At 34.3% G+C, this 26,698-nt stretch overlaps 1 protein-coding gene across 1 annotated transcript in view; it reads right to left on the bottom strand.

Moving 5' to 3' along the window:
* LOC118201805 (potassium channel subfamily T member 2-like) overlaps positions 1-26,698 on the bottom strand; it is a 459,181-nt gene that overhangs the window by 158,840 nt on the left and 273,643 nt on the right. The window contains exons 9-10 of the mRNA XM_085825117.1: positions 10,653-10,747; positions 777-960 (exon numbers count right to left, since the gene is read on the bottom strand). Coding sequence (XP_085681243.1) covers positions 777-960; positions 10,653-10,747 — 279 coding nt within the window. The remainder of the gene's footprint in view (positions 1-776; positions 961-10,652; positions 10,748-26,698) is intronic.

Below are 26,698 nucleotides of genomic sequence, written 5' to 3'. Positions count from 1 at the left end.
CCTATGTTCGCCTCTTCCGGAGTGCAATGGGCCGAGTTCATCTTACAGGACCATAACGCGAGGCTATATAGAGCTCTTCTGGTCGACGAATTTCTCGAGATTGAGAATATTCGCCAAATGGATTCGCCAGCCAAGTCTCCAGACCTCAACCCTGTAGAACATGTCTGGGCGCTCTGGGAAGAGCAATTGCAAATCGCAACCCCCTCCGAGAACCATCCAGTAACTGGAAACAGCGTTGCTGAATGAATGGAACCAATTGCCGCAGGCACTGATAAACTGCCTCATTTCCAGTATGACATCAAGCTGCGAGTCCTGTATGGCTGTAAGAGGGGACCATATTCCCTATTAACTCATTTCTTTTGTGTCTTCTGCCACCGCTGTTTCAGACCTTCAGACTCCCCTGAGTGTTAAACACGAGCAGGTGTGTCTATTATAACTGTTGAACGTTTGTTTTGTTTGCATTATATCAACCTATGTTCACACCAAATTTTATTAAAATCTATCCAGTAGTTCTGGAGATCGTAGAACAAATATGCAAATTCTCTTAATTTATTTCACCAGTGTATGTCACAGATTCTAACCACGTCCTTCGGAAATTAAATGACTTGTATAATTTTCCTCTCTAAATTTTCGGACAGTAAAATTAGTTAAAGAAGGGGAAGGATACGTGAGGAAATGCAGAATGAGTGTTGATTGGGATGACAACCATCAGAAAATTAAACATATGGTAGGTTTACAACTTTAAGATGCAAGTAGGAAAATGAAAAATCTCTTACCTGCGTGGGGAGGACTATCAGTGCGACGCAGATCATAACAACCATGAAAAGTTGGGAAGGCCAGACGTCCGGTCGGTAATCACCGTAGCCCACTGTTGAGAAGGTGACCACGACGAAGTAAAGGCTTTTGAAAAGATTGACCTCGTGGTTGCCAGAACGCTGGAAGTGTTGGAAACCACAGACACTAGAACGGAAAAACAAGCAATAAATGAGTTCATGTCGGTAACCGCAATCCGTAAATTACCGTGTTTACTCACTTAATAGTCGCACGCTCGTTATGAAGCAAAAGAAATCGTCAAAAGTATACAATATTGTGTAGTAGATTTTCCTGTATAATAGTCACTCCTAGACTTTCATATTGGAAAATTGACAAAAAAGTGCGACTATTACGCGAGTAAACACGGTATTCGTTGTATAATCAATACTCCAACAAAACAGCCCACACCAATATAGCCCACGATAAAATCCAAGGTTTCTAATTGAATCTTTTGTGAAGCAAAAAGAGTAAAAAAGCCACATATCAAGAATTTGATGGCCACTGAGAATCAATTTACAATCTGAGGCTGAAAAAACAAAGGAATGATGGTATTTTCAATGAAACAGATACCGGCAATTACCTTTAAGAGCACAGAGCGGTAAACAAACAAACTGCTTGAATAACATAAAGAGGAAAAATGCATTCACTAGTATAATACACTAGTAATGGCATAGTGTGTGTTTATACGTATTTAGAACGCTTATGTGGCCGTTTAATTAATATTTAAAATTTAAAGAGCACTTTTTAAAATTTTAGATCTGACAGCTATTTTCTGGACTATAAGGCATCGCAATTTCCATGACAGAAGGAACTTAGATAAAATTTCCATTCCTCCTGTCACTGCTTTCCAGAGTTCATTAACCGTGCGGGTTTTCTTTTCGAGTGACCAAAGGCTCAATAAATGAAACTTACCAGGACATGAATAGAATACGTTGAAAACTTATATATGCAACACCTGCGTCAATCTTCAAATTTAAGGAATGTAATGGTACTTTGTTTATTTAGTGGTGTTTTGTTACCGTTTGTTTGTTTGTTTATACGAAATTTGTTTTGTCGTGGTAAAGGTTTACTCTTTGATTGGGATAAAGAAATGAAATTTCTTCTGTAAATATCAGACAAGAAACTTTCTCTCGATAGTACGTTGAGTTGATTTTTAACATTCCCCCGCCGCTTTCTTATGTTGAATTGCCAATCATTAAGAAACCGTGGGACAATCAAAAACACCATCCCGAAACTTCCTTTGCAGTGACCGAAACAGGTTTATACACTTTTGTTTCTTCGTTTTTGATAATAAACAGAGATTTTATTTTATTGCAGTCATTTAGGCAAGTTCATGCTTCATCAAGAGTCCCAATGTATTTCCATTTTTCTTCTGCTAAATAGTTTATATACAGGATTTTACAAGTTGTTCTCCTTTGAGTCACATGCAACGACAAAAGCTGGTGAACATCATGCTTTTTAGTTTTTATAAGTTGTAAATGGGCCTATAATAATCTTAGTTTATTAATTTACTTATTGTTGCTACAGATGTATTTAAAGGCTTTGTAATTGATTTCTCCGTTTGCATATTTTCTCTTATCACCGACGATATAACTTGAGAAACATTATTATAGTAACAGTACATATCGTTTTCGGGTATTTGCTTGGAGTTTTCTTTTGATGCAACTGGACTTCACGAAAGCTGATAAGTTTACTGGCCAAGTCGCACACTGAATATCTTCAAACCGTTCTGCAAGCCTAATCTAGAGCCATCAAAGGTAGGGGATGAAAAAAATCAAATGTTTAACATTTAGGAGTACGTTTTTGAACATTCACATAAATGATTTAACCTTAAATTGAAAAGAAAAAAGTAATTTGAAAATTTAACGTGGCCAGATAAAAATTGAGATACTTTAAAATTAACAGAGAAGAAAGACTCGGAATGCAGTCTACGGTAAATAGAAGGAAAGAACATTTTGGTGTTCTCAGCATTACAAGATGAAATATATTCCTCATTCCAATTAGGTAAAAGTTTCTTATAATGAAAAGACTTACAAAAGCTCTTTGGAATGCTCATATTGATATCTATGGGTAAATTTAAGGCATCTTTGGCTAAGAAAGCGACAGTTAGGAATTTTAATACCATGCATTTTACAATGTTTTTGAATTATGTAATAAGAATATTTCTCTTCGGAAAAATCAAAAATATATCCTTCAATCCACAGCTTGTTTTCATGCAACATTTTAAAAGAAGAATAAATTTGAAAGCAGCACTGGATATTTCTCACTTCAAGTAATAATCTGTTTCAAGAATTACTGTAACAAATTAATTATTACTACAACAGAGATACACCCACACGTTCAAATTTGCAATTGATGTGCTTTACGGATGATAATATGTCGCTGGAGCAGTCTAAGAAGAAAATTTCGACACTGTGACGTAATCTATAAGTTTTGTCACCATCGTCAAAATCTGTCGTGATCATAGTCCATAGTCATTTATATGGAATGTTCTCTAGAAATTGACAGTAATAGTTTTCATAACAATGGGCCAATAATATTATAGTCAATGACAGTAGTAGAAGAGTCACTAATAGTAGAGTCTATGGTAGTTCATTGCTATAGTCAATAGTAGCTCAGTAGTTCTTGTCATAACAATAGCATCAGTAGTAGAAGAGTCAAAAAAGGCAGAATTTACAGTATAGGCCGGCCAGTGGTTTTCGACCTTGTTTTGCACCATATAACCCCTTTCACCATCGCTAGAAGATCATCCTTCCTTTCATTTCCAAAATTCGAAAAATACATGCTAGCAACGTTTATTTAAATATAGATTTTTTTATGTGTTTAATAAATTAAACAGCCAAAAGTAGAAAAAATTTTGAAAAAAATGAATAAAAGTAATTTTTATATTTATAAACTAAAACTAAATGCATAACAGCTAAACAAAAGGCTGAATGCATTCTGCCCTTGACATTATGAAATTCCCCAAGGGTGAAACAATAGTACAACAACTCATTCTCGGGATATACCGCAATCAGAGTAGAATAATTCAATTCGCCATTAAGATACTGTTCTAGAAGTTTCCATCAATGCCCAAGGGATTTAAGCAGCACTGGCCGCGCTTAGATAGCACTGGCCGACTGGTTAAGAGTGCTGTATGGTTAATACAAATGGTTCAACCCGGCTTCATACCCAGGCGAACTTCATGCTTGAGTTTAATAATTTTCTCTACTTGTAAGATGAGTATGAGTTAGTTTCTATTAGGATGTTCTCCACGATCCTGTTTTTAAAATAATATATACACCAGTTTTATGATTCAAATAATTCAAGAATACATTCCCTGCCTAAAAAAAACTATAACTATTTACAACAAAGAGGCAATAAACTGCGTAGATAAATACTGCAGTTCAAAGGATCCTTCTTTCTCTCCACCAACATCTCAAGATAACATTCGGCTTGACAACTTTTATATATTATTATGCCGCAGAGTACTTTACCATTGCCACCAAATGTGAGGCAGTCAACCGGTTACGATATTGACAGCAAGTGTTTGGACATTCGCTTAAGATATTGGCACCAAGATCAGCGGAAGAGTCTCACTCGTATTTTCGCCCCCTTTCGAGTTATCTGTATAATTTAACGACAATTCCATCATGGATTAAAATGCCCACAACACACGAAATAACCGCCCTAAAATTACCAAATGCCCAAAAATTCACGACCAAGCGAAAATATACTTTAAGTAAACGCACAATTATAACAAATCATATAAAATGCAAATATGATTGTTATAATTGTGCGTATATAAATGAAAACAATGTACAACAGTACCAAACTGCACAAGAAAAATTATGAACAAATAAATACCAAAGTTTACAAAAAATACTACAACGAATTCCCTACTGAAACCGAAAATGCTGTTATTGCTCCACTTGGAGATGCACTTGCTCCTTTGCTGAATCTTTTACCACTCGAGTTGAAAATGTTAAGGGAAGAAATGGTTTTTCTCCGCAGTTCTTCGGAAAACCATCTGGCATGTGAATGTGTCAACAGCGATGCCATTTTAACAAGAACCCAGATGTTGAGGCAAAATTAAACTTTAAGGAATAAACACACGGTAATACTTATGCCCGAGCTGGAATTATATTTTCTTTTTTAACGAAATCGATAGATTTATGTTTGGATAAATCATTCTGGTATTACAATTTTATTTGCTTGCGATAAAGATTCGAATATATTTAAAGGTAACCGGATTTGAAATATTTCTGCGATGAAAGAGTATTTTATCCTGTCATATATAATAATGTCCAATAAAATCAAAAGCAGTAAATTCAAACATGTTTTTATCGCATTTCCTTGCATATATTTCCCCCCTAGCTTCTTAGCGCTATGTTCTGAAAATTTTAAAAATATTCGCATCATTTCCACTTTTCTATACTGTACATATAGATTTTCCCTCTAAGAGCTGGTTTTTTCGTAAATTGTATTACTTTGAACATTTTTTTACTTTTATTTAGTTTATTCCAGTGGTTCCCAAACGTTTCCGATTCGCAACGCTTTTTTTCAATTAAAAGTTTTTCTATGGCGTCTTACCCTAAGTTAAAGTATGACTAATTGTATATAAAAAATAAAATAATAAAAAAAAAAAAAAAAAAAAAAAAGCAAAAACTCATGCAATCTTCATTATTTAACATTTTTTTACTTTATTAACATTAAATTAATAATTAATGTGATTGATGAGCCTGAACATCACTGCACATTTTCTGAAGTCGTGGAGATAAACTGGAGTCGTCCGTCCTCATTTCCTTTTCCACGTTAAATTTTTGCTCTATACTTGCTTTTTACTACAGCAACTGCCGTAACCTAAACATCCAACAAATACGACGACGGAAATGGAATTGAAATCCGCTTTTAGAAGGGATATTCGTCCTTTATTGAAATCCAAAATTCTAGCAACTCCATGCTGCCAAGTTTTGCTTTGAAACTGATAACTCGATAGGATTCCCTTCCTTAAAAGTAAATTCAGACACAGCAACTAGTGATAAATGGATATCGAATCCATACAAACCTATCGAAATTTTCATTTAAAACTATTTCTCAAACCAGATAATTAGCTGCGGTAAGTGTCCTTCAGACATGGTTTTTATGTCTTGTGAAAGATCAAGCTCATTTGACATCAAGATTTGCTGCAATATTAAAAAAAATCTTTGTCTGCATTTTCATTCAATATTCAATTTTCTTCTCCATTGTTTGAGTTTTTTGCTTTTATAAAAGCTGATACTTTCTCCGTTGACTTCAAAAAGTGCATGTTTTTCCCTGCAGAGAGAGAATAAGAGAATTCAGCTCTTAAATAATGTCACGTAAATATGCCAGTTTTATTAAAACTATCGGCATCAGCAAAATAGTCTATACCTTTGTATCCTTCCTCATTAAGGAAAATAAAAAATTCATGCCGCGATTCGAAGGTAAGTGATAAACATTACCACGGAAGAGCCATCGTGCACTGCTGCAGTGGAAAGAGATGAGTGTTCGGCTCCCATATTCTCACAGTTTTTAAAAAGAAATCTTGCTTTCAATGGACGAGATTTTATAAAATTTACCACTTTCACTTCGCATTCTAACACCTGATTCAGTGCAGGAATTAGATTCTTTGACGTAATTGCATCCCTGTGAATAATGCTATGGTCCACAGTGCATTTAGTGATTTGCTTCGAATAAGCGCCTATAATGCTTCACCGATACCAACACACTTAGGGCAATTCAAATTATTTTCAGATATGAATGTATCAAGAATCTCGAATAAGTCTTGAGCCTTTACTCCTGCACTAGTATTTTTAAGAAACGGAAGGTCTTTTTTAATATTATTTCCATATATAAAAGTACATAGCTTATAAAATGGGTATCTTTATCAAATGGGTATCATTTTCTCATCTAGCTGCAATACAAATTTCATTCCTTTAACTTTTCAATTAATTGATCGTTGATATATGTGATGTTGTGTTGCTTATGCTCACTTGTCTGACATAGCCAGCCCAAGCCCACGAAATTTCTCGTGGCAAGGAGCGCTAGATTACGCCTACCATTGGCAACAGCCTTGAGCACCAGACAGGGCGATTTAGCTCAGTTCTGCCACAAGTTTGATTGAGAGCACCCCGGGAAGGGGACCAGTTCGAGGGTCTTCCACCCCTCTCCCCTTCCACCATGTCACAAGAAGGGACTTTCGGCTCGTTGAATATTTGGAATGCCGCACCGACACTGTACATTTACAAACATCCATGCCTTCTCCGGAATTCGAACCCAGGCCCTTGGGCCCGGCAGGCAGCGACGCTAACCATTATACCGGTAGGGTGGCCCGACACATGTTGTATTCTCCGACTGCTTACCAGCAGACTCACCAACCATATGTTCAACATATCTACAGCGGCCGGTCGAATATAGTTTTTCTGCGATGCTATGAGGCTTCTCACATTCGACGATTCTGTAAGCCACTTTGTAAGATGATAGCCAAAGCGTTGTTTGGTATTAATGACTTCACGCAGTTAAAAAAATGTTTTTTGTTTCAGGTCTTTCAACTTTCTGGTAAAAGAAATCTTCGAGTTCTGACAACCATGCTGTAGTGATTAGCTTTTAAATGGCACTTCAGTTATCTTGGAAGCACACACTCCGATGCCAAAACTTTCATGCACAATACACATTGCGGTCCCTCTTCAAAAGTCATTTCTCTTGACGTAAAACCGAACTCTAAATAGCCGTCATCATATGTACGATATTTTCGTTTCTTGACAGTCGTGCCCGTGGTTTAAGATATACTTTCTTGACCTGGACTATTACGTTTATTATTGTTCCAAAATCGGTTCATCATCAAAGACACAACAGCAAAAAGTCACAAAATTATTTATCAAAGACAAAAAACAAGAAATTGTACACTGACTACCAATACGTATTTGGACACCTATGCAAATGACGATATCTGCGGTCCTAAGGTACGTCACGGACTCCGCCGGTATATATCGTGTAGGAAACAGCATCGGCTTTAGTTGCATGCAAGATGCCTTGCAGTTCTGAGCTCTCTGATTTCGAGAAAGGTATAATTATCGGGTATCACAAATGTGGCCGATCCTTAAGAGACATATCTAGCGATCTGAAGTACCCAAAATCGACAGTGACCTATGTGATTAAGGAGTGGAAGGTGAGCGGTGATTGTCGGAATGTGCTTCGAGTCGGGAGACTAACGAAACTGGGAGATAGAGACCGACGAGTGCTGTCCAGAGAAATTCGGAAGAACCGCACCCAACCTATGGCCCTCATCCGCGAAGCGTTTCAACAGGCATCCGGGAATCCGGGAGTATTGTTTCAATGAATACATCCGTAAGGAAGCACATCTGCTTGGTTTTCATGGTCGTGCTGCTGCCCATAAGACTTTGATCACAAAGTCCAACCGCGCTGCTCGGTTAATGTGGTGCAAAGCACATCGAAATTGGACCTTAGATCAGTGGAAACGGGTTCTTTGGAAACGGGTTCGAATCAAGGTTCACCCTTTACCGTTCGGATGGCAGGGTCTGGGTCTGGCGTCTACCTGGAGAACGTCTCCTGCCAGAATGCATTGTGCCAACAGTGCGGAGGTGGAATTATGGTTTGGGGGTGTTTCTCCTGGTATGGGCTGGGACCCTTGGTTCCCATTCATGGTAAGCTCAACTCCGATGCCTACTGCACTATTTTGGATGACAATTTGCTTCCTACGTTGTGGCAGTTTTACTGGTTGGACCCCTGTTACTTTCAGGACGACAATGCCAGTTGTCATGTTTCGACGTTAACCAAGGCTTGGTATGTTGCCAATGGAGTTCATTGAATGAACTGGCCTGCCCAGATTCCAGACCTGAACCCTATCGAGAACCTCTGGAACGAGTTGCATCGCCGAATTCAGGGGTGCACTACCCGTGCAAAATCGGTGAAGGAACTTCTATGCCTTCTGCAAGCCCAGTGGAAGAAACTACGACTAGCTGTCATACAAAGACTTGTGGAAAGTATGCTCCGGAGGGTCCACGCTGTAATTTCCTCTCGTGGAAGCTCTACCAACTATTGATTTTGAATAAAGTTAGTTTTTCTTTTCTATCACAGGTGTCCAAATACTTAATGGTAGTCAGTGTATAACGCTAACTATACTATATGAACTAATTTATATCACTGTTTTTTTATTTATATGAAGCGCTGAGTTTATAATTTTGCTAGATTTAGATTATAAACCGACTGACTGAATCTAACCGGCAATGCTAGCTCATATGCTTTCCGCAAGATCTTACAGAACAGTCACAAAGATTCTGCACACCGCGAAGTGTATTTATTAACGATCAACCTAAGTTGAGAGCACTGGATATAGTAGTTGAAAATGTACGCGTCAGCTGCAGAACGTAGTTCTACCTCTTCGAGCTGTCATATTGTACAAATTACGCTATGAAAAGCAAAGAAAAAGTAATGAAAAATAGATTACGTTGCATTCAGCATTTTGTTTAAAAACTTGCTAAATCATATCAGTCATTTCATGACCAATAGGAAGAATCCCCTTTTTCCGGCATTATCGGCGAACCTGCAAATTTCAGCAACTCGGATCTCATCCCACGTTTGATGAGAAGAGCAATTAAAGCATTCAATCATTCACCGAACGGAAGGAGAAGAAAACATCTCTTATGGCGTCTGCTTTATTTTTGACATATGTGTATAATTTCAAAACCTTATACGCCTCGAAAACCACTAAGCGGCTCCGCTAAGATTATCGTAATGAATGCTTTCGTCATATTATTATTTTCTTAATGAATCCGCTAACGAAATTGTTACACTTACTGTTGATTTGACTGGTGTTTCTGTGACTAGCATAAATCAAAAGAAATCCGGGCTAAAAAAAAAAAAAAAAGTTGGATTTTCGACTCCAGGGTAAAAATGACTTCTGGAAGTTGGTACTCGCAAATCTGAATCAACGACATGGTGATCTAACTTTAGCAGCAAATACGAAGAAAAGTTTACTGTTTCTTTTTACGGAATAAGCCATGAAAAGGTCATTCTAGCGTTGTAAGTGTTCCCGGGTTAGATTACCTTGAGATATAGTGCGTTCATATGTTGCGATTAAGTAGGCGCGGATGTCGCGGAGCACAGTTATAGAGCCACTAGTGTATTCAATTTGTGTTTGCATTTTTGTATTAGCGTTTCATGCATTTTCTTTTCCCATGCATTTATAATTTGAAACATACTTTGCGCAGATTCCTCGTCAAGCTGTTTGAACGTGGCAGGTGTTCTCCCATTTAAGAAACGTTCCAATTTCGTGGTTTGACCTTACTTCTATTATTTACATAACCTTATGTATTGTGCACATATACAGATCATTGTAGCGTTATTTATTGCTGATGCGTTTGATCATTTGAAATCGGTTTTTTGTTTCCCTTCTCCTTCGTCCTCCGATGTCCTTCTTGGGAACTGCGGTTAAGACTCATTTATGTGAGGTGCCCCTGGGGGCTTTATAAGATAAGTGAGCCTTACAAATCGTGCTGAGACATGTTCGCCTCAGTTATCCTCAGATATCGGCTCCATATCCTTTAGCTATTGTAATGTTAACATTACTGTGTATTGTTTAAGATTTCTTTTAAAGGAATAATATAGTGATAGTTACAAGTAGTTTATCCATAAATCTTTTTCATTTGTTATGTTTTTACTCTAACCACGTCTTTCAGAATTTTAATAATTCGCATAATTTTCCCCTCTGGATTTTTAGATAATAAAATTAGTTAAGAAAAGAAGAAAAATACGAAAGAAAATACCGTAGACATGTTTACGCTAATATTTTTTAGGTTCTAAAATTTAATTTGTCTTACCTTGTGAATATGAGGCACAGAAGTGTTGCTGAAAGGACCATTAGTCTTTGGGAGAGGGCGGACTGTGATCTCTGCATGGCGCGGTGCAGGTCATTCTAAAAAGACACGGAGAAGACATTATTTTACTCCTTTTTTATTCGGAGAAAAAAGGGTACATATTTTTCTGATATAACATAATAATAAATGAAAGTGAGAAATAATATTAATTTCCTTCAGAATTTTATTGATAATAAGAAACTTAAAAAATATCTCAATAGTCGCAAAATAATGATATACATAGACTTTGAAAGTGTATATTCATCTATCATCAGAAGATTATAAAATGGTATATATATATATATATATATATATATATATATGTGTATGTATGCTTATAGATGTGGGATATTATAGCTTTTGCGAAAGATGAAACCAACTCATTCTTTAGCCAAGGCCGAGAAGACTGTTGCTCAGAGGATGACTGTGCTGCAAAAATCGCAACAAGCTTGATGGCTAAAACAACATTTTTATTTTGAACAGGAAACATTATTTAGAAACACATGTTTGTTTAAAAGTGGTACAATGCTGGGGCTGCTACACGCACCCTTCATCTTATATATACGAAGTTTACATGTTAAATAGTAGAGAGGGAAGGTGAAGCGAGGTACGGGGTTTACTTAAGCAGCAGCGGACGAGAAAAAGGTAATGCGTACTCACTACGATGGTATTTATAGCCGGAAATTCTTTGTATCAATTTTGATGCTCCATCAGTCAGAAATCTCATCCCTTTGACTACTTCCTTTGAAGTGATGAACATTATCAAAAAACTAAATAATAAAAAAAAACACCAGGTATTGACGGTATTTCAAACCGAGCTATTTGTGCATTACCAAAAAGTATTATTTGTAAACTCTCCGGCATTATCAACGCCTGCTTATCTATTTCTTATATAGCGACGCGTTGGAAAACGGCCAAGATCATCCTCATACCTAAATCAGGAAAAGATCATATTCAACCTGATGGTTACAGACCTGAATTAGGAAAAGTGTACGAACGAGTCCTACTCTATAGACTAAAACCATACCTTAGACTTCTCCCCCTGAGCAGTTTGGCTTTCGTGTAAGTCTTTCCACCACGAAGCAATTATTAAGAATCACGGAATTTACTGGAGTTGCTCTCCACTCCAAGCTCAATATTGGTCTCCTCGTGTTGGAGTTGTCGAAAGCTTTCGACCGTGTATGGCATGAAGGACTCATAGCTAAACTGATTGATCTTCATCTGCCAAGAGAACTCATTCTAGTGATTTTTTCGTTTCTTACAAATCACACCTTTCGTGTTGCTATGGGAGATACACTTTCTGCTACTAAAAACATCGATGCTGGAGTCCCGCAGGGCTCGGTCGTCGGGCTCTTACTATATCTATTTTATGCTCGTGACTTGTAAATTATGTAAATTCACAATAATGCTTTACTGGCCTGCTACGCAGACAGCACTGCTCTTGCAGTGAAGTCTGTAAACGCTAACCATACAATCTAGCAACCTAAAAAAATCGTCCCTCTTAGTGAGAACAGGTGCGTGAAATGGAAAGTATGCATAAAGGCCCCAAAATCTCAACTACTGCTCATTCGTCGCATGAAAAGGAATGCTTCCATAAGAAGTCAACTTACTCTATTCAATGAAGAAGTCCCCAGTGTACGAGAAGGCAAATACCTAGGCGTCATACTAAACGCAAGTTTACATGGACTTCGCACATAAACCATTTACGCAACAAAGCCCTCAAACTCATAAAGTGTTTGTACCCCATGATTGGAAAACACTTTAAGTTAGATTTAGCAAAAACGAAACTTGTATACACCTCCATTATACGCCCGATAATGAACTATTCCATTACTATGCATCAACCGCCTGGGCTGCAACAACCGATAAAGACATTCAAAAATTCTAGATCGTGGCCTACGGATCCATAATTTGGAACAATAAATACTTACGGATAAAACAAACTCACATTATTTTGTTCGAAATGATCTCCTTCACAGGTACCCGAAACTGGAATCTATTAAGGATTACCTGCATAACTTGAAATTCTTCGAAATATACTGCTCTCATCTGCAGCACTTTAGAATTTTCCATTACGATATCCTCAATGAGGATAAGCATCTCCGAACCTTTGCTGCCTTTATGATCCAAGAGCGGGGAAATTTAAATTTTCCAATTTAAAATCTTTACCATTTACTGAGGTTTTCCGGCAATCATGAACTTATTCCCGTGGTTCCACTGATAGGAAGATCAAATCACATGACTGTGATTTACTAGTCACTTTTCTGTGCTCTTAGAAGCTTCTCATAATTAATTATTCCAGCAGTAACTCTTATGCTGCCTATGTACATATGTAAATATTATATAAATATCACTGAAAATTTCATTTACTTTACTATTTTATTATATTCCATTTGATTTCTGCACGTATTATATCTCGATTCACTAATGCGACGGGAGACTGTCACGTGACTATGGACTTCTGATTACCAAGTACTTTGATATGTTTTGAATAATGCAATGTGATAAGACCAAGAACTTTTCAATGCAGATCTCATTCTAATATTTTATTCAGATACTTTTCATATTTTATTTTGTATTTTCCGCCATGAAATCACTTTATTTTGAGATTTGTTACTCTGGTGTATCTGCTAATCCGATGTCCATCGCTATTACACATGACTATTGGTCACGGTCTCTTTCACCAACTAGCCTGTCCCCCGGACTTACGTTCAACATTCGCCCAAATGATGGGCTCTTTGAAGCATGATTTTAAGACAGCCGGAACAAAGCATGCGGAATGCATACTATTCGTGGCATATTCAACGGAACTTGGAACTTTGTGTCAATTCTGAGCATCGATAGGAGAAAACTTTACAGCAATATGGACACTGCAGGGAAAGAGTGACGTAACATGCTGTAGTGAAGAGAAATGGTGAAAACTGTATCTTTGAAGCGTGGACCTATTTAATTATAATTGATGAATTTGAAAGCTTATTGTAAAATGGTTACAATTAAACTTCATAGCTTATATTTTACATATTCATATATTGTTACGAAATGTACAGGCGCGGTAAGATGGCTTCCCCGCAAAGCAGTTTTAGGGTTTCCATAAAATTGCAAAGGAGGGCAGAATTGCCACATTTGGCGAGAAATCGTCCATTTGGCAACAAAATTGGCGATATACCATGGACGGTTGGAGAACCTTCTGGAACGAATTCTTACCGGTTTAGTCTGGAATATTCCCGAACACAAGCCGAAAGCTAAATAAACCCTGCTGGTCCGCAGTCAGTTAGTGTGTGTGCCTCGTCCAGAGTGCGAGTTAGTTAGTATCGAGTTGGTGTCTCGTCTAGCGAGTCAGTCCCTGCAAAGTCGATCGAGTTGACAGCCGGGCAGCGAGTGCCGAGTGGGTCGTCGAGTGCATCGTAAGAGTCTCGTAGTGTATCGCGGTTACTGCATCGTCGAGAGAGCGTGTTGAGCTCCGGGAACGACTGAACCGAAGAGTCAGGAGCTGTGTGTCGTCGAGTGCATCGCGAATTGTAGCGTGGAGAGTCTCAAGAGTGTGTGGAGTTCTGAGAACGACCAAGCAGAGTCGCGAGCTGTACTGAAGTGCTTTGCCGTGAAGCCGTCTCCACCGTAATAGCCTGATAACCTGGAGGCTGTGTCGCTGATCGTGTCAGCGTGTTTATAGTAGATCTTCGACGACTGTAAAATGTGACTTTGGAGCTATCCTGATCAGTATTGGCTAAATAAAGTGTGTTATTCGATACTTCAGCAAGTGTCGTCATTATTCACTTCAAATCCACACGAACCCCGTACGAACGTGAAGGAAGAAAATAACGTAACAACTGGTGTCAGAAAAGAAAAAAAAAAGTATAAATATATATACACACACACAAATGCCCTCATTCCCTCTTTACTTACGTAAACCTTGGTCATAAACCTTATACTTCCATTCGCAAAAATGTTTCAAATGGCACAAATAGTATTTTAAATAAAAAAATGAGCTCTTTTTAAATCGCAAAATTTAACTTTTTATACTACGTTCTTTTGGTTTTTATACGTTCTTATACTTTCTTTTATACTAATATCGAGGAATAATCTCATACTAATTGTACATGAGAAAAAGCATTGACTTCTTTATTAAATAAATTGACCGAGATACCATATTTCTTCCCCTTAGTTTGCAAAAACAGGTTCTGAAAGTTTTAAAAATATTCGTATAGTGTGTTTGAGAGTGTGTTGTTGAGAGTGTGCTGTGTGTCTTTTCTCAGTGTGTTGAGAGAAAGAGCCTCCCTAAATTTTAAAATGGATTGGTTCACTTAGCAATTATTTTTGTCTTACACAACAAAGATAAAACCCTCCCAGACTACCTGCGAAGGTAACGGCGAACCTTTTCCTTCTAGCTGTTGAGCTTTTGTCAGCTTAGTGCGACAAGCATGAACTTTATATATTAAGATTTATTGCTTTTTCTTCTCAACGGTCAACTGGGCTCTTTTTTTTAGCGATTTTCAAATGTGCATAGTTGCTCACTTACAAACGTATTTTCAAAGAAAACAATTATTTTTAGTAAACAATTTCGTAACTGAGTACATTTATTTTTTGACAAAAATGAGTAAAACTAATGGTATCTATATCTTCAGATCTTAGAAAGAAATTTAAACCACATTGTAAATAGATTTTTCTGGTGTATTATTCATGTTTATTTTTAATGTTATTTTAAATAATGTAAGACTTCAATTAACTAAAATCTTTAAATCTTCACAACATCATATTTGCATTAATCATATAATTCAAATGTTATCGCAAGCTGTATAAAATGTCTTTGGGGTTCACCAGTTTGAGACCACTGCCTTATGTCTACAATTTTAGCGAACTCGTCTTTGAAGAAATTGATTTTTCAAACCTAAAAACCCAGACTCAATAATGATCATAAAACGTAGTCTTTTAATACGTTAAATGTTTGTTCCTTTTTATCCGATTTTTTTTTATTTGCTGAAAAAAAAATAACCGAAAGCAATTCGCTAGTGCGGCTTAATCCGAAGAAAAGCTCTTATCAGATTTCCTATTGCTTGCGCTTTATGCTTAGTTCTTAAAAAGGACACACACACACACACACACACACACAAAAAAAAAAAAAAAAAAAAAAAAAAAAAAAAAAGAAGAAATATGAAACATTTTAGTCGATGGTTGAATTGAAAATGCTCTCTTGTGTTAAATTGATTCCGGATTTAGTTAAGGTAACTTTAAAGCTGGCGGAGAAAATAAAAATTTTTTACATAGAATTCAGAAGACAAGGGATTTTTTTTATGACAATTCTCTTGTTTTTTTATCGCAAACATACTTCGTGCAGTTATTAGTTTATGTTTTTTTCCTGTGGCAACAAATAAAGCATGCTGAATATGAAGCAATGTATTTCATTTTTATATAATTACTTCGAAGAATGCCGGAATGATGTTACATGATCAAGGTATCATGAAATTTAATATTCTGGAGTATGGAAAATGAAAAGAAGTTCGGTTTAAGTTGGGAAAAAGTGTCTAGTGGTATACAATATTATTTCAAGAAACATTGGAAATGATCTTGAACTCCTAAATATTCTCTACTGGCGAAAAATAAGAAATATAAAGCTTTGAAAGGGTCTACTGAGAATTTACAAGGAGAAATGATGCTTTTCGCTTTGGCGTGTTTATAGTCAGATCTTGTGACGTAAAGAGAAAACAGGAAAAATAAATTGTTCAGAGAAAAGAGAAAGAAAAAAGGCATGAGGAAAATAAATTATTCATATTTATTTCAGAAGAATGCCCCACCCCTTAAAAACCTAAAGAAATTATCTTAAATATTTAAACACTTTGTAGATTTCCTAGATTTGCGTTTTTTTTAAAACTGAACTGAAATAGAGTGAGATCCCACTTAACGCTGTTGCAGGATTAGTGGTAATATTTGGAATGGTTATTATGCGGTATTGGGATGGAGAAGATAACCAATGCAATAGAAATGTTTGTAAAGTGTATAATATTAATGGAGGCTGTAGACAACATCCATCTTTCCTGGAATGATATGACCGTGAAATGTTTGAAAGGGGTATAGAAGAATACATGGCTGTACGTAAGCAAGGATATCAACACAACAGAATCCATTGATAGACAACGGATTTTTTTATCGCAATAAATTAAAATTAGCAAAATAATTAAAAAAAATTGAAAGCTTTCAAATTTTACATTACACCCAAAGGGTCGTTTTTTTTAACGTTTTGTGTGTTACCATTATTTAATAAATATCATGTTCTTTCCACTTAAACCATAAAATGGAATTCAACTGCAATATCGCAAGGTAATTTTAAAATGAGCATATCTTTAAAATTTCGGATACACAATCTCGCGCGATAGAGATAAATTTTTTTTTTTTTCCCATACAGTGTTGCCACTGCTCGCTTTGAAATCGTTGAGTTTGTTAGTCAAAAATTCGTTAAAGTGTTACAAAATATGGTAAACAAACTCAAATTAGGGCTTCCAGATGGCCATAATCGGGGGAAGATAACGTTATTTAAAATCTGATGGCTCTATGTACCGTTATTTTATCACAGTGCTAGAAACATACATACATTTATACAGATTCTTCATTATTTAATTTCTTCAAATATAATACAGGGCGATAATATTTCATGGCAACAGTTTGAAAAGTGAAACGTAAATTCAGAGTGATTAGACGCAAAATCGCAAATTGAAAATAATAGTCCCTCAGAGACAAAGACCCTTTGGACTAACAATTCAAAGTAAATTAACCAACTTCTTTTTCAACGTACAGAAATAAAAAGTAAGTAAAGAAGGATATATAACGTAGAAAATATGTATGAATATTTATGATTTTTTTAACGAACCCGTTTATTACCAGTACTCGGTTATAACGTGCAAATATCGCGGTTCCTTCGCTCTCGTTATAAGCGAGTTTGATTGTATTTTGTATTGTTTTATTTATTTATTTATTGTTCATCCATAATCGGTGGAGATAAAAGTTATTCAAAATTTGACGGTTCTAGGTACCGTTGTTTTATCACAATGCAAGAAACATACATATACATTTAGGCAGATTCTTCCTTATTTAATTTATTTAACTGTAACACAGGGCGATAATATTTGGTGGCAATAATTTGAAAAGTGAAACGAACATTTAAAATTTTCGGCGCAAAATGCCAAAACGTAATTAATAATCCTTCTGGGCTAACGCCCTTTGGGTTAATAAATTACTGTAAGGAATTTAATTAATGTAATAAAAATTCCTTATCAATAACTATCACAAAATAAAACAGAAACTGATAAATTTTCTTATTCTCTACTGTTTTTCAAATATACTCATTATTTATATGTTATGGTGATCTCGTTTAGCGCTGTTTCGTTTAGCGCGGAAACTTACTGAAACTTATCTCCGCGTTAAATGAGTCTTACTGTATAAGGTATTTTCTCCCTCCTTTCTGCATGCATTCATGTTGTAATGGTAGCACACTGGGCGTGTATTCGAGAGATCCAAGTTCGAGTCCTGGCGAGGGCATTGCGCATTTTTCATGCCTCCTGCCTGCTTCAAAAAACCTAATGACTCAACCTAATGACACCTGTATCATTCAAAATTTTGGTTTATTTATTAAGAAAAATGCTGGTTAGTAGTATATCTTTAGACGCTGAATTTTATGCGGAAATTTCGCCATCTGTTTCTCAGGCCCACCATTGGCCTAGCGGTAATACTAGTTCTTTGGCTGGGCTACAATCCAAATCTTAGTTTACCCATGTGTTTTGAACAAGACACGTGCTTGAACAACCTCTTTTAATGCAATCATCTCTTTTCGCATCACAGTATCAAGATCAGATATGCCGCAGTTCAGCGCTTCTATGAATCATGCCGGTATATTCCAGTTTTTGATGTCTTAGAAGGAAATGTAAAAATCTTATTTTAAAACCCTCCGCGTACTGCGTCCGCGATTTCCAACGGGATACGAAATCCGTTTCGTACGGGTCAATGAAAATAGCGTGCGTAAGTTTATTTCTCTTATTTTCAATACAGATTCCACTTTTTCTCCATGTAGGCTAAGAATATTGTAATATTCATACCTTAAGTTTCTTTTTGCACCTAGCTGGCACTACAGGTTTATAACATTGTAAGGGTACTATTGTTTACATTTTTATATTTTTATTAGATGCACGCTGAAATCGCATGGGCCGTATTGTATGTTTGTATGTTTTAAGAATAAAAAAAATACCAAAATTTCTTCATTACTCTAATTTTGTTTATAAAGATGTGAATAGTAATATATAAAGATTTTTGGTTATGTTTACTTGTGGTTTTACGTTTTTATAATACACTTATTGCATAAAAATTTACATATTTAAAAATATTACTGATTTAAAATATATTAAATAATTTCTGTATATTTTTTCCTTCTTTTTTACCAACAAACAGTTATCAGTAATTACTTTTATGATAATCAATAGGATCTTGCTTATGCTGATTGATTATCAAAGAAATTAGTAATTATTGTTTGATTACCATTTAGTAATTCTTTTGTCATTTTTGATTAGTAATTATTTTTTTATTATACTTATCAAATTAGTATTATATGAAATAATTATAGTATAGCCAATTATAACAATTATTTTTTTTAATTAAAGGGATACTGATTATGCAAAACGATTGCCGATGCATATTTGGTTATCGCCCGAAACCGATTCCTTTATCATCATCAACCCCTTTGAAATTTCATCGAACCCTCTGGGGTCAAACTTTATTCCTCTGGGAATCTCTGTCCTACAGAAATAGCCTCAAAGAGAAAAAAATACACGTGACTGAGTTTATTTGTTTTTTCTTTCCATTTCTACAAAGCAAAAAAGGCGAGTTTGTGTAATGCAGGGATTCCCAACCTTTTTCTTGCATCGACCCCTCTTAAAGGAATGGTTTTCTTCATCGACCACCTTTCACCTTTATCTATATTATAGTACATTATAATCATATTGCAAATAATTTCGCATAAATAAGTATAAATAACAATTAGCCTAAAAATATGCAAAAGGTATGATAAAATATTTTATTAGGTTTATGCTTAGTTATTTTTGTACTATTATAATTTCTTACTTTACAAATATAAACAAAATTTCAGAAACAAAATTCGAGATTCTAAGTGCGCGAAAGTTCTATTTTAATTAATGCGATGGTTGCGTTTGATGTATGGATGCAATGTTTTTAATATTTGGCATAAAATTGCTCAAGTTAATTTTTTAAAGCACTTTGTTAAAAAATATTCAACCTGTTCTTTGTTTTCCATTTTAATTTATTGTTCTTCGTGTTTTTTGTGTTTTCTTGTGCTTGCTTTTACTTTTTATATTGCACTTATTTGATAAAAATTATTATTATTATATTTAAAAATGTACTATATACATTACATTAAAAATTTTTTAAATCTAATATATATACGTTTTACATTTAAAAATTATTAAATATATATTATTTAATATATATATATTTAAAATTATTATATTTAATATTTTTATATTTTTTATCTTATCTTTTTATCTCATATTTAAAAATATTTTTATTGATTTTTAAAATATGTATTAAGTAATTTTAATGCACTATCCCCCTTATATTTAATTAATACGATTTTTTCTTACTACATGAAACAGCTTTATATTAATAAATAGTTAATTATCAGTTTTATTGAAAAATTATTTTTAGTCAGACTATCTTGATTATGCAATTAATTGCCGATGCTTATTCGATTATCGACACCCAATCCATCACCAATAATCGACTCCTTAGTCTAATACGTTGAAAAGTGTGCGTTGCTGTCAATAGTGGCCATTCAGAGCTCCATTGCAACTTCAACGAACGTGATACTCATACACAGAAAAATTCATACTTGAAATTCTTGGTGATGCTCTTACTTAGGCATCGTTTAATGTGAACATGTTTTTTCACAAATTTTTTCATAATATTAACTGATGAGAAAAATCTCTTTCAAAATACCAGTGTAATTTAATTAATTTAATACAAATATAACTAGAAACATTCTATAAATACTCACAGCCTTATTAAAAGGCTGTGAGTATTTATAGAATGTTTCTAGTTATATTATTCTAGTTATATTATTAATGTTTCTTATCTTTCCTTATTTAAAGTCATTAATAGCTGATTGCCTGTAACTGTTAAGCAAAATTTAATTTATGAACCGTTCATATTCATAATATTTCTGGAAATTATTTGGTATATGCTGTAACCCTGATCTTAATCTCGGCATCCCTCATCTCTTCATTTATAAGTTCACCAATTTCATCATCATCACTTCCAGAAAGTTCATCATATGATGTGCTTGGATTTGTTTTAGAAAACAAATGGCAAATATCTTCTTCTGTGACTAACGCAACAACTTTAGTTCTTTCATCAATATACATTCCTCACAATTCCTGCAATTAAATTCCTCACAACTGATATTAGAATTGATTTTTTAGCCTTTCAATTTTCTCTGTTTCATATTTTATTAAAGGCACGCTGAAATGGTTTTTTCTTGTCTTTCTCTGAGACTCACCTCCAAGATGTTGCTTTAAGAATCCCTTAATCTTCGATGAATTTGCTGCCAGATATAAACTCAACACGTTTAATAGTGACATTTACATTATGCGGCTGTGCAGTTATCAGTAAGAGGAAAGCTAAATGACACTGATTTCGGCAGATCGTTATCCCGCTCCAAAAATTATTCATAAAAATTAATGATATCACTCACGCCTTACTTATAACCCCATAAGTTAAATCTTTTTCTGTAGCCCGAAGGTGCAATTCGTCTAGAAGGCTATTAATTTTGTTTTGGCATTTTGCGCCGTCCACCATAAAACAGTGTTGCACTTTTCAAATTGTTGCCGTCAGATATTAGAGCCCTGTACTATATTTAAAGAAATTAAATAATGAAGAATCTGCATGAGTATATGTATGTTTCTTGCATTATGGAAAACAACGGTACTTAGCGACATCAAATTTTGAATAACGTAGTCTTCCACTCGAATAGGAGCATATGGAAGCCCAAATTTGGAATTTAGAATTTGTTTTATTATCTATTTCATATTTTGTAAAACTTTAACGAATTTTTTTACTAAGCAACTCAACGATTTCAAAGCGAGCAATGGCAACACTGTAGGAAAAAAAAATTCTATCTCGTATCTACCCTGCGTATCGAAAATTCTACAGATAACCTTTTTTTAAAAATATTTTGTGATATTGCTGTTGAACTAAAATTTTTTGGTTTAAGTGAGAAGAACATGATATTATTTAATAAATGAAGGTAACACAGAAAATGTTAAAAAAACGCCCCTTTGTTTGTATTATTAAATCTGAATGCTTTCAGTTTGTTTTGTTTTTCCTCCCTAGTGTCGTGTTACAAGTCATCATAGACGTTGGCCGCTACTAAGGCCTGAAGCGGTGGTCACATTATTATGGAGGCACCTAACCGATGAGCCACCTTTACCTCCTATGAAGGAACGGACAGTTAGAACCCTGCCTTCGCCGGGATTCGAACCCGAGCCCTTCGGTACTGCAGGCCACTTTCCTAACCACTATATATTCTGGTTAACTCTTTAATGTTTTTAAATATCTTAATCTTTTACTTAGTGATATATTTCTGTAATTTGAAAATTTCTATACTTTACTTTGATCTTATTCGGTGATTTTATCTTTTATTTGGTGATTTTATCTTTTATTTGGATTTTATCTTTTATTTACTTTACTTCATCCTGTAAAATGTTGATAAAATTAGCCAAACTGTTCACCACAATAAGCTATGTACTTCCCATGTTTTCACATGCAAACACGGGGGACTTGGGAAGTTCATAACAATATCCGAATGATAATTTAATGGTGATCACAGTAAGCGGTGTGTACTGTATTAACATAAAAAAATGTACTCTTATTTTAGGATATTCTGCACTAGTTAACACCAGACTGTTTTTCCCATCAGTTATACGGGTTGGTTACATGGGCTTTCTGATGTTTTACTCATATATAACTTAAATCCTTGCTAAATAGTTTTAGAAAATTTCTGCGAAGGCCTCTGTCCCCCAAGGCAGACAACTTTCTGCTAATTAGATAATTCAATCAATATTTCCAGTCTTGTGTTCTCGTACCGAGCAATCGATTTTGTGAATAATCGTTTAATGTCTTAAGTAGAATATGGAAGTTAATTACATTTACTCAACCATTTATTTTCAATTTAATATTTTTGGCTGAGTTGGTATGACAAATAGCAAATGAATTATCTCTTGTCATTATTTTCATTACGCGTTTCTTGCTTTGTAGATAACAACGGAAAGCTCTTAAAAGTTGTCGAGTTTTCTTCAAGGAGCTCTGTTTATGCATGAAAGATTCTTCTAAACCTGAATGCTGATCATTGTATGTGTGGCGACACTGGATATCCGCTCTCTATATACTGGAATGAAACAATACTATGTTAAATTTTCTGAAGAGAACAGGATATCTTTCCTAAGCAAAGACATGTTGCTCGTAAAATTTGTAAAATTATGAATCTACTTGCTGTATTGAAAAGGATATACGACATCATGATTAAAAATATGAATGTGATGCTAGAATATTTACTTCTTTAAAATGTAACTGTTTTATTTATGAGCTCACACACAGTAAATTTATTAAATTTATTTTATGAGCATAAGCCTTAAGACATACTTAATTATGAGATTATTTGTATGATCGATTTTATGAATGTTTGATCGAACTTTGTGGACTTTATGATCATTATTTTTAATGCATTTGTATTCTAGTTTTAGATTTTACTCCTTTTTCATGTGAATATGTATCGAAATTTATGCTTTTAAATTACTTATTGTAATGCCGAAAAAGTATTTAATTTGGGTATTATTATTTAAAATTAAAATGATGAAAAATGTTAATTTAAATAATGAAATTAAAATTAAAATTAATTAATGATGAAAGTTAAGCACTATCTGCTAACCATTTTTAAAGATCAGGTGTCCCTCTTCTTCATAAACTGAACTGATCTGTTTAAAATTTCCATTCTGATCTTTTGTAGATATTATTTGTAGAGTCATTAGGTTATTTTAAAGTAAGAGACGTGAAAAATGTGCAATACCTTTGCTGGGACTCAAATCTGGACGTATTGAATACGCGCCGAGTTTGTTACTGTTACACCCCGAGGGAATGCTGGAAGGAGAGCGAAAATACTTTATACACTATCCTTTTAAAGGACGACTGGAGATTAGGGTACCCAGTCCCTAAATCCTGGTGGTCACGAATTATTGTCCATCCTCTTTTAGTTCGGGTACGCCACTGTATAGTCATTAGGTTATTTTATTTATTTATTTATTTTTTTTTTTTTTGACGCAGATGACGTGAAAAATTTGTAGTGCCAGCAATCTAATGAATAATATAAAATGCTTCCATTTTAAAGTTAAAAGTGTATGCTGAGAAGAGAAGTTAGTATGAGAATATAGAAAGACAAATGAGAGTGCAGATTTGCAAATATCGCTAGATCCAAAATGACTTGAGGAGACATTAAACAATGTAGAAAAAATATCATTGCTTGGTTATGAAACGAGAAAGCAGATATGCAAGTGCCACTTGGGAAAAATTAGCTTGAGCAGACCTTGAACATTGTAGAAAAAATATCATTGCTTGATTATAAAATGACAGAACAAATTTGCGAGTGCTACTTGAGTAAAACTCAACTTGCGCACACTTGAGCAATGTAGAAAAAATATCATTGTTTGATTATGTAATCAGGTACTCTCAATGATAGGCGTTATAAATTATGAATTCTTTCAGATGATCTGAATGCTTATTTCCAAGTGGATAAGCGAATCGAGTTCAAATTTTGTGCCCACACTGTTTGTCTATGGCAATGCAATGTGGTGAAGCGAATGTTTTTCAAAATTCGATTTAGAATCGTTTATTTAATATTTCAAATATTTAATTGTTTACCGTACAAATTAAGCAATCGAATTTTACCGGTTGACCTATCGAATAGAGGAGAAAAAAATCGTTTCAATGAAATTTGTATGGAAATTGTAACTTAATTTCCGAATTTTTGGTGAACTGAAAATCGCACGATTTATTTCGACTATTTGATGATTATGATACCAAAATTTTTATCTCTAAAAATATATCGGATATAAAGTTTGGAAATTTTCATTGATTGTAAAACGAACTTTTCTTCCTCTTTTAAAATATGACTGATAAAAATACTAATTCAACGGATTTTCTATACATTTTTAAACAACGTGTTGCAGTCTGAAACAGACCGAAGAAAAAAGCCTTTACCTCGAATAACATTTGTGAATTTGCCATTTTGGCCCATTTTTAAGCCGAATTGATGTTATTCGTTTTCTCATGGCGAATTAGCATTCAAGACGAATTGGCGTTATTCGTTTTCTCATGATAGCTTCATGTAAAATGCTCATTGCAACATTATTATACCACCCAATTTCCGAAAATGAATATTCAAAGCGATTTTTTTTCAATCGCAGTTATTTTCCTTATTTCATAATTTCTTGTAATATTTTGCTTGTGTTTTAATAATGACTAAAAATTTCATCTTTGATAAAGTGTAGCTGATACTAAAAGAGGCTAGCTGATACTAAAAAGAGGAACTAAAATATAATTGAAAACAGTTCTTATACAATAAGCTTTTACTTAAAATAGATATAATAATTATCAATCAGAAATTATAATTATAAAACTAGAAAAATAATTTTTTGTATAAATTAATGGAAATAATATATTAGACATTTCTATTTACAGCATTCCTCTGCAATCTTATAATGCGAATAATAAATGCATAGGCGCCTAAATCTATTAATTTAATTCATTTTCAAATAAATTAAATTAATAGATTAATTTAATTCTTATCTTTTGGATATCTTTTAGATCTTTATTCTTATCTAACTCTAAACTTATCTATTAAATTAATAGATTAAATTAATAGATAAATCTAAAATATAAGCCATTATCTGTTAGATTCAACATGGGCGCTTCATGCTTTTATTATCCGCGATATGAAATTGTAGATTCTGTCAATAGAATTGTTTAATCTCTTTTTTCCATTAAACTATATGACAAATTATTTTTCTCCTTTTAGATCATTAATTATGATATCCATTTTAAATAAAGTTTGTGGTATGGAAATCTTTTTCTAAGTTGTACTCTATTAAATAAAGCATTCAGTTACAGAAAACGCAGGAGAAAATAAACAGTTTCCTAGACATATCACTTAACGGAAGAGCGAACATTTTTCTTGCAAACGATTCAGCCACATTTTATAATGTGGAGTAGAAGTAACAAAAATTATCTAGTTTGAATATACTGAAATCACTGGGTTTAACTTTATCGTATTCTTGCCAAAACAGTAAAAGGAGAAAATTTTTTAGTGCTTGCTTTCAGAATTCTTTTACATCAGATGTAGTACTAAAAAAAAAGGGAAATGTGAAAATTGCGTACTTCAGCGTCGCGGTTTCTTTTCATCAGCTAGCATCATGGATCAATGGATGTTTATTTTAATTTATTTCTGTTTGAGTAACATTTCTGAAAGTAAAATGCATTTGTGACTGATGTGATCATAATTTTAAACTACTGAAATGCCATCGAATTCAGTACTTTAATGGCATTTTAAGAGTAACTAAAAATTATATATAAACCAAATGATGACTGAAATATTGACAATCATTTTGTAAATGTAATGTTTTCAAACCAATATTTGAAAAATTTCAATGTTTTGTTATATATTTAAATATAGAGCTTGATAATATATTAGGTCTTTTTTAGATGATAAATTTATTAGCCCAAAGGTGTTATTAGTCTGGAAACGCGATTTTATATTGATTCACTTTTAAATGTCGGCTAATGTCAATGCGTTGTTTCACTTTTCGATCTAGTCTGTTTGCGATCTAGAATGAATCTACCTATTATGGATTAACATACTAAGCTATTGAAAGCTAGTCGATGCAGTTCTTAAGGGTATTTTTTTCTACTTT

Source organism: Stegodyphus dumicola, chromosome 10, assembly GCF_044657685.1.
Source record: "Stegodyphus dumicola isolate Sdum_Otavi_A_Nest chromosome 10, ASM4465768v1".
NCBI lineage: Eukaryota > Metazoa > Arthropoda > Arachnida > Araneae > Eresidae > Stegodyphus > Stegodyphus dumicola.
The sequence above is the reverse complement of the archived record's forward strand: the minus strand, read 5'-3'. Positions and strand labels throughout refer to the sequence as shown.